General features: G+C 39.4%; 1 protein-coding gene across 1 annotated transcript in view; it reads right to left on the reverse strand.

Moving 5' to 3' along the window:
• ARHGEF33 (Rho guanine nucleotide exchange factor 33) overlaps positions 1–19,302 on the reverse strand; it is a 54,212-nt gene that overhangs the window by 24,002 nt on the left and 10,908 nt on the right. Inside the window, 7 exon segments of the mRNA XM_023746188.1 lie at positions 818–1,039; positions 2,086–2,145; positions 4,542–4,684; positions 6,700–6,821; positions 7,156–7,320; positions 11,093–11,236; positions 17,703–17,764. Of these exon segments, the coding sequence (XP_023601956.1) occupies positions 818–1,039; positions 2,086–2,145; positions 4,542–4,684; positions 6,700–6,821; positions 7,156–7,320; positions 11,093–11,236; positions 17,703–17,764 (918 nt within the window).

The raw sequence follows: 19,302 nt of genomic DNA on the forward strand, positions 1-19,302 counted from the left end.
GAAAGCAATAAGCATATGAAAAGATGCTCAACATTGCCCAGCTGGTGTGGCTCAGTGGTTGAGCTTTGACTCATGAACCAGGAGGTTACCGTTCATAGTGCAAAAAGATATATTTTTTCTCTCTCCTTCTCCCTTAAAAAAATCAATAAGCCCTGGCCGATTTGGCTCAGTGGATAGAGCGTCGGCCTGTGGACTGAAGGGTCCCAGGTTCGGTTCCAGTCAAGGGCATGTACCTTGGTTGCGGGCACATCCCCAGTAGGGGGTGTGCAGGAGGCAGCTGATCGATGTTTCTCTCTCATCGATGTTTCTAACTCTCTAACCCTCTCCCTCCCTCTCTGTAAAAAATCAATAAAATATATATTTTTTAAAAATCAATAAAAAATACATTTCAAAATATATTTGTATTGATTTCAGAGAAGAAGGGAGAGGGAGAGAGAGAGAGAAACATCAATGATGAGAGAGAATCAATTGGCTGCCTCCTGCAAGACCACTACTGAGGATTAAGCCTGAAACCCAGGCATGTGCCCTGACTGGGAATCGAACCATGGCCTGCTGGTTCATGTGTGGATGCTCAACCCCTGAGCCACATTGGCCAGGCAGTAAAAATATATATTTTTTAAATGAGTGGATACCCAGAATCAAGGTGGTAGTCCCAGCTGGCCATTGTGACCTCTATAAGGCTTTGGCTAGTTCATCTGGAAAGGAAATCACATACTAGGCAGTCTCATATGTCCACTGAATCTAAATTACAAGGATTCTAGCCCTTCGGTCATCGTGTTCTTTAAAATTTCAGCCTGCATTCCCCCTTGGGGCTTACCAGCTAAAGAAGTTTCACATAAAACATTTTCCAAGGAACTATGTCTGCCCTGGCCAACTTCCTTGAGTTTATCTGGGTGGTCTTTTGTGACATATTCCTCGCCCCATTCTTTCCCATCCTTCGGCTGCCTCCACACACCGGGCACATGGCCCTTAGACTGGATATCGGCTGTGAGGCAAGGCTTGAGGTTTTCTTCTGCTTCTGGAGTCGTTGGGTTCATTCCTGAAAAATAACACTTGCCATCAAGATCTGATTTTTTAAAAATTGTATTTGTTACTAATTCTTAAATATCATGCTCCTGGGTTGAAATATTAACTAAGGATTAAAAGTCTCCACAGTTGCAAAGGATCACCTCTCTCTGCTTCTGGTCTATACAACTTCTACTCTTTATACATAGTCTCTACTAAATAAGTTTCTAAAGATAAATTTATAAAATAATTTTAATTTGTATAGTATGTATTGACTCATACTGCTTCCTTTCAGGTGAGCACATCAGGTACCTGCAGCACTAGGAATAAAGTACGGAAAGAGACGGAAAGGGCCAAAGACAGTGTCAGCTTTTGGAACTTGTCCCCCTTGGCCCTGATGATGGTAAGTTGCAGAAAGGAAGGAGTAAGTGAGTGAGGGAAGATGAAATAAGTTATAAAATTTGGGTGACTTGTCTATTAAGTAAATAACTTTTTAATGAAGTAAACCAGTGATTTTCAACCAGTGTGCCACACGAATTTTTAAAACATGCAATACCTGACCTCTTTTTCCATTAAATTGTTAAATAAAAAAAATGATAATAGGCAACACAACAATAGCCAATCTGTGTGAATGAATAAAATTATATCTATTTTTTGTTAGGCAAAATATATTTTTTGGTGTACAGCAGAATTTTAGTAATTAGTTTGTGTGTGCCATGAGATGAAAAAGGTTGAAAATCGCTGAAGTAAACTGTAAAATGTGTGTTCATATACAACTATGTTATGCTACATACACCTGTGAGTTCTCAGTTAATGTTAACTCATCCGTACTGTAATTGAAAGGAGTCAGAAAGAATCAAGAATACTGGTTTGATCTTAAACTTCCCCACCCCTTCTCTGTTCTTGGGTTTAATTGAGTCACTGATCTACTCCAACATATGTCTCAGAATCTTAATAACCAGTATGCTTCATTTTGCCTGAGTTCTTTAATGCCTGATTTGGCACTGAGGGAGTAGAAGCAGGGGAGGTGAAAAAAGGGAAAGGATGGAATTGCTAGAAGAAAAAAGAAGAGCCACTTACCAGGACCCATCATTCCCTTCACATTACTATCTCCTATATGCATGGATCTGGACTCTTGGGCTGCAGAGAAAGGAAAGCCTTCAATCAGTATTCATTCCACTAACATGGACTGGGCATCTTCTATGAGCTAGGCACTAGGGACAGACTCACAGAATTCACTTTTTTTCTGGGGGAGACAGAGCAGTGGGAAAAAACACACAATATGTGACAAGTGCTATTTTCCCATTTGTAAAAAGATATAATAGTGGTACTTACCTCATAGCCTACCATAAGTATTAAATCAGTTAATATTTGTAAGCTGCTTAAAGTGGTACCTGACACACAGTAAGAGCTAAATTATTGCTTAACTGATGGTGAAGAGGGTAATGAGAGGAGTCAGAATGGTGCTGTTAAAATATGTCAGATCCTGTCGTTCCTCTGCTTAGCCCTCTGATGGCTTCCCATGTTAGTGCAAAAGCCAAAGACTGTATAATGATTTTAAGACCCTAAAATATCTGCCCTTCTTCCCTGCCTGCTGTTTCCTTTCTTTTAAAAAGAAAAAACTGCATCTCCTATTGGTAGTGGCTGTTCCCTTTCTTTCCCTCAGTATCATAGCTAACTTCCTCACTTCCTTCAGGTCTTTTCCTGGTACACACTATAAAATCACACCTATGTTTCTTTATTTTCTCCTTGTCACTATCTAACGTATTATGTATTTTATTTATCTTGTTCATTGTCTGTTTCCTTCAGAACCAGTTCTCCATGAGGGCAGGAATTTTTGTTGTTTTGTTCATTACTATATCCCATCATTTAAATCAATGCCTGGGGTGGATGAATGGATGGATGAATGGATAGAAGGAAGGATGAGTGGGTATAGCCAGCAGCTTGACTGCAACCTCAGCTTAGCTGAGCCAGAAGCACCCAGCTTAGCTGTATATATCTTCCTGACTCAGATAAACTGTGACATAATGAATGTTTGCTATTTTAAGCTACTGAATTTGGGGGTACTGTATTATAACTAACAGTGGGTAAGTCAATCCTTTCTGAAAGTTTAGTCTTTTGATCTTGAGTTTAACATAAGCTACCACCAATACATAATATTTTATTATGACATATTATCCCCAAATTTTTGCGGCAGCTTGGTAGGATAAGCTATGTTATATAAGCCATGCCTACACAACAGTGAAGGAAGGAGGAGTTGCCATTAAATAGCTCATTTAAATCCATCTGGACACTTTACAAATATAATTTCTAATCATTTCTCTTGTGAAAATGTTCAGTTGCCCCAGACCTGGCATTGATCTGACCTCTACTTTCCAAGCCCCTCCTGTAATCTCCCCTAACAAGACCATCTTGTATGTCATGCTCTTCATGACATAGAGTAAAGAATATAGAGCCACCTACCATAAACCCTCATCCCAGATGGATCAAGTGAGTTTTCCCAGGCTGCACCTATCCATCTCTAAAATAACTGCTCAAGTGGATAAAAAAAATTTAAAAAGCAAATCTGTACTTTAAAGTTTATACTGATTAAAAGCCATTTGATTTAGATTTTTAAATTCAGTTATTCAAAACACATATATTGCCATTGAATATATGAGCCAAATTGTTCATTAAGCCAATTGAGGACTTTACAATTGGTTGAGAAGTCACTGAGCCTCTTTTGGAGGCTTTCTACATACGACCAAAAGAAAAGAAAATTCACCTAAACATTGTTAATATCTACATTCATTCTCCTGTAGGTGCTTTGCTAGATTTTGTTGAGGATACAAAGAAGTATCAATCATTTTTTGTTTTGTTTCTTTTCCTGAGTTAAACACAGGTCCCTAACCGATGTCTGTGGACATCCCTTGGAATGCCAGTTCCTTCAGTACTGCCCAACTACAATTTCTATTATCTGTTCTAACATCTCTCAGGACAGGGATGTGGCTGGTGACTGTTTCAGCCCACAGACAGCACCAGCTCTGGTTTTCCAGAAAAAGAGAAGTACAGAGTTAGATTGCATGAGGGCACTGCCTGCAGTTAGGGCAGATATATCTTTCTCATGTCAGTGAAACCTTTGCTGAAAAAGAAGCAGAACACAGTTTTATCCATGCTAAGAATATAGCTATTTAAAATGTCTATGCAGAGAGACAAGGATTGAGAAAGTAATATGGGAAATAAAACGATTTATTAGAGTAATTTTTTAAACATTTTCCTTCTTATGGTTGTACAACAAATTATCTCTGGTCCATTTGAAATTCAAAACACCCAGTATTTTCCCAAAAAAGAAAGCATTTTTAAATTAGGCAGACTCTCCTGATTTCTCAGATCCTCTGGATTCTTTTAAATTCCAGATGCAAGAGGGGAAATTCTGAGCAATACACCATTTTCCTCTAACAAGGATGAAGGCCTTAGGCCCATTCTGATGATTTCTTAAGCCCTCAGAATCAAGGAAAAAAATTCGTGGCTAATTCAATATGATTTGTGAGCTGTACCTTTTTCATAGGCCTGAGAAGGCAAGAGGTTTGTGAAGTCTTCACTTGGAAGAACAGGCTCAGGGATATTGATTGAACGGAAAGGACTTCCTTGTGCTTGAGCAGGCCCAGCCTGTGAGCCATGCTCTTCTTTTTGAGTTTTCCTAGGAAAGGAAGCAAAAGGTCTTAATACCTGGTGGGTTCGGAAGAGATTCAGTTCAGAATAATTCAAGAGAATTTCTAAGTTATTGTGTTGAACCATATAAAATTAACAATGGTCAAACACTAGCAACTTAATTCATCACCAAAGTTGAAGAAAAAATTTTAAACATCTATAAATCACCTAATTGTAATATTTACATTCTTATTTCTCTGTTACTGGCTTCCCTGTCATCAGGGTCTTTATAGAGTTTGCAGTGGTGACAATTTGCTTAGGATGATTTACATTCATTTAACAAAGCAACACAATGGCACCAGGAGACAGAAGGTCTTCAGCTGAAAACAATTAGCCATTCTCCAGAGCCACACAGATGTTATTGCCATATTTCTAGTTAAATTTGATGCTATTAAAAACATCCTATATAATAAAACCCTAATATGCAAATCGACCGAATGACGGACCGACCGGTCACTATGACACGCACTGACCACCAGGGGGCAGACACTCAATGCAGGAGCTGCCCCCTGGTGGTCAGTGTGCTCCCACAGGGGAGTGCTGCTCAGCGCTGGGCTCACAGCTGATGAGCGCAGCGGCAGTGGCAGGAGCCTCTCCTGTCTCCATGGCAGCACTAAGGACCCCTCGGGTGGGTCCCGGATTGCGAGAGGGTGAAGGCTAGGCTGAGGGACACACACCCCCTCCCCCAGTGCACAAATCGTGCACCGGGCCTCTAGTATAACAATAAAGATTATGTATGTTTAGTGGTGAAACTTTACGTGAGTCAACATGGTTGAGGTATCCTATCTAATAAAAGAGTAATACGGAAATTAACCATCACTCTGCAACAAAGAAGGCTGCGCCCATAGTGGCCGGGGCAGGATGCTGGTGGTGTTGCCCTGGCAATGCGAGCCCAGTGTCTGTGCCCCAGCCGCACGGAAGGAGGGGAGGGGCCTCGGACCGGAGGCCGGGGCAAGGGATGCTGAGCTCGCAGCGACGTGAGCCCAGCATCCACGCCCCAGCTGCACAGAGGGGCCTTGGGCCAGAGGGCGGGGTGAGGAATGCTGGCGTTGTTGCAGGCCAGGTTGAGGGACCCCCATCCCTGTACACCGGGCCTCTAGTCTATATGTGTAAAAGGCTAATATGCAAAGTGTCCCCACGGAAGTTTGACCAGGAGACCATGAGTTCTATCGCTCACTATGACGTGTGCTGACCACCAGGGAGCGGCACGGAATGAAGGAAGGCCCCGGCCGGTAGCCGGCAGCCAGGGAAGGGAGGCCTCGGCAGGCAGCTGGAGGGCCCCAATCGGCCCTGATTGGCCTTGATCGCCGGCCAGGCCAAGGGACCCTACCTGTGTATGAATTTTGTTCACCAGACCTCTAGTTGTTTAATAATATAAACTTATTTTCCATGGTAGAAGTAAAATAATAGGAGCATTAGAGAAATTTTAGAAAACTAATATAAAAAGAAAATCACTGGTGACCCTCCCATCTTAACACAACAATCGTTATTTTAAAATATGTCTTGCCTGGCCTACATGGCTCAGTGGTTTAGTGTTGAACTATGAACCAGGAGGTCATGGTTTGAGTCCTAGTCAGGGCACATACCTGGGTTGTGGGCTCAAGCCCCAGTGTGGGGCATGCAGGAGGCAGCAATCAATGATTCTCTCTCATCATTGATGTTTCTATCTCTCTCTCCTTCTCCCTTCCTCTCTGAAATCAATAAAAATATATTTAAAAAAATAAAATATCTTTTTAGCTGTTATTTTATAGTTGAAATCAAATTCTACATGCCATTTTATACCATTTTCATTTTACTGCCTATTAAGTGCATTTCCATTTAATAGTTACCATCAATTCTTAGTATTAACCAACTTTTATGGCTCTATAACCTCTATCAGATGCTGACCCATAGATCCCAGTGGCCAGCTAGCTATATACTGTTAGTGAGGAAGGGTTTCTTTGTGACTCTGTAAAATCATTACTTATGGCTTTGCCTTTGGTCCATTTTTTGTAGAAAACTCACTTGGCTTTCACTTTTCGAGATTCTCTTCGCTTCTCCTGTTGAAGCTGTTCAATTTTCTGTTGCATCTCTTCTTGTTTGGAAGTGATTGCCTGGATCATTGACATGGCATTGCTCAGCTCTTCCTAAAAAGTAAGCATCAGTATGCATTTAATCTGGCATATGGGCTAAAAATATATAATATAGTATCTAGTATACAGTAAGCTTTTAATACATATTTGTTGAATGAATGAATCAATCAATGGATGAGAGATGAAAATTTTACTTCTGTGGCCTCTAATTTTAACACAAAGATCCAAAAAAGAAAAGCTTAAAATATATATTTTTCCATGATAATTAGTGAATGGGATAGAGGGAATATTCTTCTATTTGGCTGCTATGTGAAAAGGTAAGTTTTCATCTTGTGTAACCAAGACCAAGGATCTTTCTTCAGCAGTGAAATAGAAGAGGGGGGCCTACTTTGAAATAGTTTAATGAATTCTTCATCTCAGTAACTTTTTCTTCCATGGAACATTTGCAGGTCTTAACCTTTTCTTCCAAAGCATATTCTCCATGTTGAATTCTTGACAGTTCTTGCATTGCTTCTGTGAAACCAGTTTTGAGTTCAGAGGCCAGGGCCTGCAACTAAATAATACACAAAGAGTGAATTCAGTTTACTATAAAGAATTATAAATAGCACCATTGACCTTTTGAATTTTTCTTTTTGTTTGAGAAACCAGGCTCTTGAAAATTTACAGACCACATTTCCTGTTACACTAAAGTTTGGATAACTTAAGGCAATCTTGGCCCCATGCATCTAGGGCAGGGATGGGGAACATCTGGCCCGCAAGCCATATGAGGCCTGTGAAATCATTTTGTCTGGCCCTACCAAGACATTAGGGGTGAGTTAATTAAATGTTTGACCAAATATAGCAGGCTAATTTTTAAGTTCATAATTTTCTATGCTCCACAAATTATGTTATAAATATCCAAATGACCCTTGGCAGAACAAAGATTCCCCACCCCTGATCTAGGGAAAAGAAGGTCTTTTTTATACAGCACATGCTGCTGCTTGATAGTGACAAGAAAGCACGCAAATAATTAATTTTACAAGTGCACCTATAAGTTACTTGTGTATTCTAACACCTTTGATTAAAATGAGATTTACTTGCCCTAACCGGTTTGGATCAGCAGATAGAGCGTCAGCCTGCGGACTCAAGGGTCCCAGGTTCGATTCTGGTCAAGGGCATATACCTTGGTTGCGGGCGCATCCCCAGTAGGGGGTGTGCAGGAGGCAGCTGATCGATGTTTCTCTCTCATCGGTGTTTCTAACTCTCTATCTCTCTCCCTTCCTCTCTGTAAAAAATCAATAAAATATATTTAAAAAAATAAAAATAAAATGAGATTTACTTGAGCCCAGCCAGTGTGGTTCAGTGGTTGAGCGTTGACCTATGAACCAGGAGGATGCTGTTCAATTCCTGGTCAGGGCACATGCCTGGGTTGAGGGCTGAATCCCCAGTGGGGGGCATGCAGGAAGCAGCCAGTCAATGATTCTCTCTCATCACTGATATTTCTATCTCTCCCTCTCTGAAATCAATAAAAAAATATATTTTTAAAAAAATAAGATTTACTTGAAAAACAACATAAGCATGTGAAAAACAGTCTTGGTCCTGTAACTCTTCGAATTCCATGAGAAAAAGGATAGGTCATATCCTGGTTGTTAGAAGATGAAGAAATTGTTATTTCCTTAAAAAATTAAATGATAAAAAGGGTGATAACTAAACATATCTGAGAATTTCTTTAAAAGGAAAGACTTTTTTTAATTTTTGAGTGATAGCATGAAAAAGGAAATAATAGTATTTTCAGGGGCAGTGTGCTTTAATCTATAAGGAAGGCACAGAAGTATTTACAATGGTCGGAGCTCAGCATGTTGTTGATAGTGATATAATTCATCTTCTGCAGTCAAGTCTGGTCATGTTGCAGTGCACACATTGGACTTCTATTGTCAACTTCCACACATGAAAAGGGGATCAATATTGGAGTCAGATAGGGTACAAATCTTAGCACTTCCCCACAAGTACTAAGATCTTAGGCAAGTTGGTTAACCTCTTTGTAGCAGTTTCCTCATCCATAAAATAACCATCACAACACCTATTTCACAAGGCTGTTTTGATACTAAAATGAATAAATGTAGGTAAGGTACCTGTCCTAGTACATGCTAGGTACATTGAAGGTGTTTAAGAAATTTTAATTCTCCCCTTTTAAGTGGCAAATCAAAAAGTTAAGCACAGATAAGATCAGGCGTGTCTAGGGTGGTATGGACCTGGAAAGTATTATGCTAAGTAAAATACTGTAAGCCAGTCAGAGAAAGACAAGTATCACATGTCTAATGAACAAAATAAACTCATTGTCAAAATAGATCCAGAGACATAGAAGCATGGAACAGACTGTTGAATCTCAGAGGGAAGGCGGGCGTGGGTGGTGAGTGGGAAGAGATCAACCAAAGAACTTGTATGCATATATGCATAACCCATGGACACAGACAATAGTGTGGTAAAGGCCTGGGGTGAGAGGTGAGAGTGGGTTAGAAGGGGTCAATGGGGGAAAAAGGGGGACATATATAATACTTTCAACAATTAATTGTTTTAAGTTAAGCACAAACAAGTGTGGAGAAAATGGAGCACTTCTAAAGTTGAGTTTTATTTATTGAACAAATGAAAAAGCATTTCCAAAGTTTCTGATGAAGAAACACAATTGAGTTTTTTTTCAGTGATAAAATCTGCATATTTGTATTTCAAACAATGTAGCTAAAACTTGATGTAAATTCCTCCTTTTTTCCTTTTTTGGCTAAATTAATATCATTTATTCAGTATGAAATCTTTATATGTTCCATGTGTTAAGAGTAAATGTACATTAAATCTTGGTTAAAAAATAAGCATTTCCAACAGACAATAACTTAATAACAATAAGATAACATTACTTTCTTGAAGTGTATAAACTTATACTCTGCTAAGTAGAGGAACTCTTAGCTCCAGATCTCTCTGTAAAACAGACTTTTTTAGAAGATTTGTTCTATAATTAAGATAGCCACCAAGTATTCTAACTTTATTTTTTTAACATTTTTTATTGACTTCAGGGAGGAAGGGAGAGGGAGAGAGAGATAGAAACATCAATGATGAGGGAGAATCATTGATTGGCTGCCTCCTGCGTGCCCCCTACTGGCGATTGAGCCCTCAACCTGGCATGTGCCCTTAACCAGAATTGAACCCAGGACCCTTCAGTCTGCAGGCCGATGCTCTATCCACTGAGCCAAACCAGCTAGGGCAAGTATTCTAATTTTAAAGGTACTTGAACAAAATTCCTTCAAATGTGTATTTCTAAACATTTTAGAATCTGGTTGTCTAAATGGTTCCAACTTGCACTTCCCACTATAAACTGACTTAGTTATAAGTACATCACTTTTTTAAAGTATAGCATTTTGTGGTTGACAAAGGTTTCTTTCGAGGGCTGGGAGTAGGGGAAAATGAGAGGAACCAAAGAGATCATTCAGAGAGAGAAAAGCCAGACCTGTCGAGTGTTTGGGAAACAACATGAGCAATCTGCTTTTTATTCCAATCATTTAAATTTTATTTAATCTTTGTGATGGATTTTAGCACATGTCCTAATGCAGTCATCGTGATGGATTAAATCTCCAGATCAACTACTTTTGATCTGGTAATTCTCATTATGTAAATACATCTGTGAGCAAAATAAGCAAAATCCACAGCTATATAATATCAAAGCAAAATGTATGCAAGTTTTAAAACTGAAGGAAGGAAACCTAGCATTCATGCAGGTGCTCTGAAATTCACTCAGGTGTCCTGCTTGAAAAACGGAGGGAACCAGTATCTGACAGAAATAGGTTTCATGATCACTGCTCTCGTAGGTGGATTCATGGAGTTTCCCCAGGAGCCAAAAGACAACAGAAGGATTTTTCCTCACCTGCAGATCCCCAGCTCTCGAAAAATTAAAAACTATCGAAATTTTTCTCTGACAGGTTACATAGGGACTTTGGGAATTTTGAAACCATTTTGAGCTGTGAGCCATTTTCCTTCACCTATATTACTTTGAGCCCATTGGGTACCTGCCACTGAGGCAACACTACTGCTTTAGATATAGCTTCACAACCAGTGACCAGCCAGGGAGCGATGCCATAGTGAGCGCAGTCACACCCCTGACACAGCCTGTCCCTTTTAGGATGCGTGGGCCCTTGGTATCTTTAGTTGCTACTGACTGGTTTTCCAGGGCCAGCTGGCCATTCATTTGTGAATAAAAAATACTCTGAAGACATGGACTTATATCTTTTACCCTGCTCTCTCTTCAGCTTTCTTATTTGACAGCCCTCAGCCCACCCCAAGATTTAGAAATGGGTGTCTACCTTGTTCTCCAGCGAGTTGAACACGTTGCTCATCTCGTTGATTTTTTCATGAAGCTGCTCTAGAGAGGTTATGATCCCTCCATCCTGCCGCTGAAGGCGGGCTCCCACTGGAGTCAGGTTCAGGGAAGACTTGTACTTCGAAGCCTAGGGTACCACAGAGGGCATCTTAGGCTTAAAGAAATAGGGGAGAGGAGTCCGAATTCTTTCTATTTCCTGCTCTTAATTTCTGTTTCTCAGTTTTCTTTATTTTCTTGGCTTAACTCTTGCTGTTGTGTGTGTGTTTTAACTCTTCCTAAGATGAGTTTTAGTCAACATCTTCCAATTTTTTTTCCACCAAAGACCCATCAAACTAAATTTTCATAAAGTATACACATTGTTCCAGTGTGTTTTTTACACAGACTTCTTCCTTTCTGTCCCATTATCAAGTTCAGAAAGCCTACTATGAGGCAAATTCAGGGGATTGGGCCTGTGCCTTGAGAACCCTGAAAACTCAGGAATGTCAACATTTGGCAGACTTCTTCAAGACATGCCAAATTCCTACACCACGTGGCTAAGTGCTCTATAAGAGCAAAAGCCAAGGTGTTTTGAAGTAGCACATGATGGCAAGGATGCCAAGATAATTGTTTTGGCTTCCCCTTAACCAGGATTGCTACATAAGAAACATGGTCTTTCTGCCAGCTTCTGTCTCCCTAATTTTAGGCTTCTTTATTGATCCCCAGAAATGCGATGATTTAAAACACGAATTGGGGCCCGGCCGGCATGGCTTAGTGGTAGAGCATTGACCTATGAACCAAGAGGTCACAGTTCAATTCCTGGTCAGGGCACATGCCTGGGTTGCAGGCTCAATCCCCAGTGTGGGGTGTGCAGGAAGCAGCCGATAAATGATTCTCACATTGATGTGTCTATCTCTCTCTCCCTCTCCCTTCCTCTCTGAAATCAATAAAAATATATTTTAAAAAAACAAAACACAAAGTGGGGAGCAAGTCAAGAGTAAATTTCCCACTATGATTTTTTCAGGCTCATCTGAATGTCAATTTTTCATAATAAAAAAATCATTGTTTAAAAAAAAGAGAGTAAATTTCCCAAATCTACTTCTCTATACTCCCTGCAGAAGTTGACCCTTAAAGTCATTACAGGGCACTATTGAAACTGACATGAAGCTGGGTATGCCGGAAATTGATCTTACTGATCCCTGGGTGCCTAATAGAGTTAACTTCTCTAGGGTTAGAAGATATTCCTCAAAGGTAAAAAGAGACTGAGACTCAAACAGGACTTATAATTCCTATAAAACTTTCAATGGCAGCTTAAATAATAAAACCTATTATTGTAGGACTGGTTCCCATAGTTTTTCAATTGGAGGTTCTTTTGGCACATAATTCATTTTCTTAAATTATTTTCATTACAGAGAAAAAGAAAAAAAAAAAGAATCACCCCAAATCTCATTACTTCAATATAACCATTCATGTTTAGGCATATTTCTTTCTGTTTTGTCCAATGCATTTGAATGCAGATATTTATATGGTTGAAATCACACTACAGGTATATTTTGATTCTGCCCCCTTCTTTTTGCTTAACATTCTTATATCCCATATCCTTCATTTTTTAAATGTCTATTTTTAATGACTACATAACATTCCATCCTATGGTTATGCCAGAGTTTAGCTACCCATTTATCCTTGTTGGAAATTTATGTTGTTTGTAACTTTTCAATATTATAAATAATGCTGACATATGCTTTTTATTTAAAGCTTTGTGTGTATTTTAGATTGTTTCTTTAGGATAAATTTTTAAATACAAATTTACTATGAGTTAAAGGATGTTAGGTCATATTTGACCCAAAGGGAAATTTAGTTTTGGAAAGAGATAGTATATTCAATTAATACATATACAAAATATATTTGACCAGAGGGTTTGAAAGTTATAATAATATGGTTGTATATTCTTGGAAACATTCTGTATCATGTGTAATATCCTAAATTAGTATATTTAGAAAAACATGTCTCAAATAAGATAAGAAACATAATATAAATGGAGGAAGTTGCAGTGTTTACATTCCTAAGGCTTCAGTGAACCAAAAACATGTCGAAGTTCAAATCATTAATGTGATGGTTGCACTAGGACTAAATTGTGCAGTTAACACATCTGTTACCTTAACTGTGGAACCACCCCCACCACTTCTCATGTTAATGTAATCATAATTTAAAAATTCATATGCAAAATGAAGTAATCAAGAGTGAAGCAACACAATCTGACTCTGAAAAAGAGAGAGGGGTGGATTTGGAGAGAGCTACATACAATGGACAAAGGATGAGAGAAAAGGAAATAGATCTGAGTTCAAATAAAAAGAAATATACTGAGCCAAGGAGCTGTCAGTGTAGCCACACTAACTCATCTGACCTGGCAGTAATTCTGCCTGGAATGAACTGGGAGGTGGTAGTGCACATTCTGTGACTCGATTTGGGTCTCTGTATCTCTTACTCTTATCAAGGAGGTCAAATCCTTCCAAAAAACAAAGAGCCAACTGGGGTATGACCATTTTAACATTTTTACTACATTTTAACTAATAATTTTCATTGAAGTTTCTGCCAATTTATGCACACTCATCAAAACTAAATATGATGTCCTTAACTGGTTTGGCTCAGTGGATAGAGTGTTGGCCTGAGGACTGAAGGGTCCTGGGTTCAATTCCAGTCAAGGGCACATGCCAGGTTGTGGGCTCGATCCCCAATAGGGGGTGTGCAGGAGACAGCCGATCAATGATTCTCTGTCATCATTGATTTTTCTATCTCTACCTCTCCCTTCCTCTCTGAAATCAATAAAAAATATTTTTTGAAATATTAGTAATTATTTTATTATTTGCTAATTAGGTAGTAAAACAATAATACTCCTTGTTTTAATCACTGTTTCTTTGAGCTTCAACCTATTTATTAGACATTTATAATTTTACCTTGATAAATTGTCTGTGTCCTTTGCCTATATTCTACTGAGGTCTCAGAAGTTTCCTTTTTTATTAATTTCTATGAATATATAAATATTACAAAGGGTTAATAGTAGGGATTTTCCAATTTTTTTATTTGCCTTTGAATTTTTTAAAAATATATTTATGTTGGGAAAAATTTTAGTTATGATGTGGATGAACTCTAACCCTTTCCATTGTGATTTCTTCTAGTGCTTTTTCACTTAAATATTTCACATCCAGAAACAGATATTCACTAATGCTAAACTTTTATGGTTTTACTAGAGGCCCGTTGCACAAAGATTCACGCAATAGGCCTTCCTTCCCCTGGCTGCCAGCACTGGTTTTCCTTTGGCACCTGGGACCCAGGCCTTTGGTCCAGCCGCAGCTGAGAAGCCTTGGCTTCTCTCCTCCGGCCACAGCAAGGCTTGGCTTCTCTGCTGTCGCAGCGGAGAAGCCAAGCCTCTTCAGTCTTCAGTCTTCACTCCGACCAGAGCCTTCAGCCTTTGCTCCACGCCTGCGTATGCAAATTAACCGCCATCTTTGTTGGGTTAATTTACATAGTTGCTCTGATTGGCTGGTGGGCATAGCGGAGTGACGCCAATTTGCAAGTTTCTCTTTTATTAGTGTAGATTTTTATATTTAACCCTTTAAACACTTTAGAGTTTATTTTGATTAGGGTATGAAGTGAGGATCTATTCTTTTTTTCCATAGAACCAGACAATTTCCAAACACCATTTGGTACCAGACTGAATGACTGCATTAGACCTCTTGGCTCCAAGCAATATACACATTTTTCAGATATTTATTAATTCATTCAGCTATTATTTATTGAATATATTTTATATTCCAGGTACTGTACTTAATGCTGAGAATACAACAGAAATCAAAATGTACTAAATCCTGCCCTTGGAGCTTACATTCTAGAAAGAGATAGACAATAAAAAAAACAAGTTAATATTTACTATAATGTAAGAATGGAGGGCTCTATCAAGAAAATTAAATAAGAAGATAAAGTGATTGAGATGCCATATTGTGCTTCAAATTTCACATTTTGCTCTCCCATTTTAGTGTAGATTGTATTCTATTACAGGTAACCTTGCCCTGCTCCCCTCCTTCCTCTTCCTCTTCTTCTTTCTTAACTTCTCCATCTTCTCTTGGTTAAATGTTGCTTGGAGTAAGCAAATTGGGGCTTAGAAAGCGTTCTTTTAAAACAAGAATGGGGTTATAATCACAGCATCATAGAGGTCATATAGACCAACTTCACTTCCACTGCTTCATTTGTTCCACTGTGAACAGATGCACTTGGATTTGTGATACAATAAGAGAATGAGGCCACCCCCACAGCTATATTTAGCCAACATTCAGGGAGTGACCTATATAGAATCTGTGATAGACTTTAAATCATACCTGAGTTTAAAGAGATACTCACATTCATAAATGCCATACACAGGTCAGACATTAACAGAGGGAGGTGGGCAGGGAAGGTTTTGGACAAGTGAAGCATCAAATCAGCATTGAGTGAAGGCTCATTTCCAGGCCTTTGTTCAAGCTAGTCCCTCTGCCTAAAATATCCTTCCCCATATCCACTTTCCAAATTATAAACGTGTCCCCTGGTTTACATCCTTCAGTCAATATTAACTCATCCTTCCCCCATATCTCATAGAATTTTACCAATGCTTCTGTTGTAATCCTTCCAACAGTCTATCTTGTATGTATTTACCAGGACACTTAAAAATCAGTGAGAATGGCCCTAGCCAATTTGGCTCAATGGATAGAGCGTTGGCCTGCAGACCAAAGAGTCTCAGGTTTGATTCCAGTCAAGGGTACGTCCCTCGGTTGTAGGCTTCTCCTTGGCCTGGGCCCTGGTCGGGGGGGGGGGGGGGGTGTGTGTGCAGGAGGCAACCAATCAATGTGTTTCTCTCACATCGATATTTCTCTCTGTCTTTCCCTCTCTTCCACTCACTCTAAAAAAATCAATGGAAAAATATCCTCGCGTAAAGATTAAAAAAAAAATCTGGGGGCTTGCCTGGGGTGGGAATGGCTGGGGGCAGGGGGGAAAAAAGAAGACAAATGTAAAACTTTAGACAATAAAAAAAATTCAATGAGAATGTCTGTTCCATCTGTTTTATCTCCCATTAAGCCAAGCAGTAGACTTTGCACATAGTAACTATCTATATATATAAAAGCCTAAACAACCGTCTGACCAGTAGGTATGACACACAATGACCACCAGGGGGCAGACGCTCCAACCGGTAGCTATTATGTGCACTGACCACCAGGGGGCAGATGCTCAACATAGGAGCTGCCAAGCTGCAGTGACTTGGCAGCTGCGGTTCTCAGATGACGCCCCCGCAACCAGAAAGGAAGGAGCCCGATTCCGAGGTGCGTCACCTGAGAACTGCCCTCTCGCAATCCACAACCCCTCTGGGACCCCTCAGAGGATGTCAGAGAGACATTTTCAGCCCGATCCCCGCAGGCCAGGCCAAGGGACCCCACCGGTGCACAGGTTTCCCTAGCTGCTTTTACGTTACAAATTATGTCAGAATAAACTTCTATATTTTTAAGGACAGAAATTTACTTTAAATTTAAAGTTGGAAAATAGAAGCCAAATAAATACTATTCAGATAACCAAAGTATTCAGATGTGACCCTGATGGCAGATATATTACAAAATGTTTTCCACAACTTTTATCTTCCTTGTAAATTAAATTATCCCCATTGTTTAAAGGACCTTCAATTTTTCTCTATCACCATATTTTAACATTTGCAATATTAACTCCTTTTCGATTCTCAATTCTCCCTGCTAAAATAGGAAGCTACGCCCTAACCGGTTTGGCTCAGTGGATAGAGCGTCGGCCTGCGGACTCAAGGTCCCAGGTTCGATTTCGGTCAAGGGCATGTACCTTGGTTGCGGGCACATCCCCAGTAGGGGGCGTGCAAGAGGCAGCTGATCGATGTTTCCCTCTCATTGATGTTTCTAACTCTCTATCCCTCTCCCCTCCTCTCTGTAAAAAATCAATAAAATATATTTTAAGAAAAATAAATAAATAAATAAAAAATAAAATAGGAAGCTAAGAAAAATAGATCTTGCTCTCTCTTCCTCTCTGATGAAAATGTTATTGCACGGTGTACTGGGCATGGTGATGGTGGCAGCAGGCAAGCAAAGCAGAGTTGATGTGGGAGTGGTGGTGCTGTATTTTATAAGCTGGGTTAAGTTGTCCTTTAATAATCAGTTTTCTCAAAAGTGCAGTGGGAATGGTACTCTCTACCTTGCCTATCTAAATATAATGAACTTGTTAAGTGAACAAATATGATGATATATGTGGAAGCATTTGTGAGCACTTAAAAAAACTATAAGAGAGTCATCACTATAACACATAGGACTGTTCAAAACAATCTGTTTGTCTTTACCTGGTAAATTTGTGTGGAAGGATTATTCATCGGCATATGTTCATTCTCTCCTGTAGGGAGAAAGAGCTTTGTTCAGTCAACACTACTCATTCTGTCCCTGTCCTCTTTAGACACATGCAGAGAATAAGGGGACTTATAGGACCCTACATCTGTGCCTGCAGGACAATGATTCAACAAGAACAAAACATAAAATTGTATAGGTGACTTTATATTCACATCCTAATGACCAGACCAGACCTACCTGATAAAACTCCTGTAGTAGAAAACCATGTTGTACTGGAATGGGGATGTTTCTCAACCAAACTGGAATGATTAACAATCATTAATTACCAGAAGTGATTGCCCATGAAGGGTCTCACTTGTGTTCTTGGTGCTGACTGCAATTTAACTGAGGGGTTAGTTCTGTAGTCAGGAAAACTGTTGGTCACCAGGCACCTGTCCAGTTGTCTCTATTGTTCTTGGGATGCCTGTATAAAATATCCTGACTTTTCCTGCCTTTGATCCTTGCAAAACTTCTGAACTCTGCTTTTCTGTCACTGTCCAGATCAGTTAAGTGAACTTTTCTGTCCTCCTAGGCAAGAGGATTGATAGAAGGGAATTGTCTATGGAAAAGGTCTGAGAAGGATGGAGGCAGAAAGAAAATAGTCTTGGCAACACTAGAGACTGAAACACAAAGGATCTAAGTAGGTTATAAAAACCATTTAAAACCTAGGGAGAAAAAATATTGGCCTAGAATTCACCTTTCAGAATCACATTGGTTGGCCGTGAAGATGAGGCAATCCATGGAAAACATGCAGCTCCTTGCTCATCCATTTAACTACATCTCCATCGTGTCACATTGTATGAATCAAGCAGCTTATACATGCAACCTCTGGTTGCAAACATTTGGTTATGTGGATGTGTATACTCTTCTCCTAAGACATGCTGGTACAAGAAATCCTTCTTAGAGGAACAGCCATAGTATGTAAGTTCATAAGTAATACATAGCCTCAGCCCAGAACATAATGCACACAGAAGGCTGTCCCTATACAATCCAGATGATTTGAGATTACCCAAACGCCCAAAATATGCCCAAGTAAAGATTCCGTAGCCCATTTTATGTCCCAACAGCCTAGTATCATGGCAAGAACCAGAACTTGGGAACAGATCAGTCTCCCAGATTGAACTTTGACATTTCGTGATTGTAGCCTGAATTCTCTATGACTGTTTTCTCATTTGATAACAGAACCTACTTCTATAATGTTGATGCTGTGTGGTAAGATTAAAAGAGAAAGCCTTACATTCTTAGGCTAGCATAGGAGGTGTTAGATGTCTATTAGTTGAATGTGTACCTTGGCCTTATTGAGCAGGTTATTCTGAGGCAGTTCTAAATTTATTGCTAAGAAAAATTAGATAACCGCTCAGACAAAAGTATATAAATAACATTTTCTGTTTCTCCAGCACCAAGTCTTTGCTCTTTGTGGTCATTATGATAAGAAAAAGAAAATAGTAAAATGAACATACTACCATGTTTTGAGAAAACAGAAAGACAATACTACAACTCATATTTCTTAAATCCCGAGCAAGACATATGAAACATCTAACATCTAACCTTGCTTTGTTTTGTTTTTTTCCATGTTGCTTCTCTCCTCCAACTTATTCTTCAACATTGCATCTTCACTGTCCCTGGATCAAGCCATCCCCTCTTCCCTGGACCTGTCAATTGAAATCAAGAGTGAGGGATAGCAGGTAGAACTGGTGAAGTAATTGGACTTACTTCATGTGTTAACTTGAAATGAACACAACTATTAGAGGCAACTTGAGGTGAGGTTTATGCAATTTCAGAAGAGTGAAAATATTTA

The sequence above is a fragment of the Myotis lucifugus genome, unplaced genomic scaffold (assembly GCF_000147115.1).
Source record: "Myotis lucifugus unplaced genomic scaffold, Myoluc2.0 scaffold_6, whole genome shotgun sequence".
NCBI classification, from domain to species: domain Eukaryota; kingdom Metazoa; phylum Chordata; class Mammalia; order Chiroptera; family Vespertilionidae; genus Myotis; species Myotis lucifugus.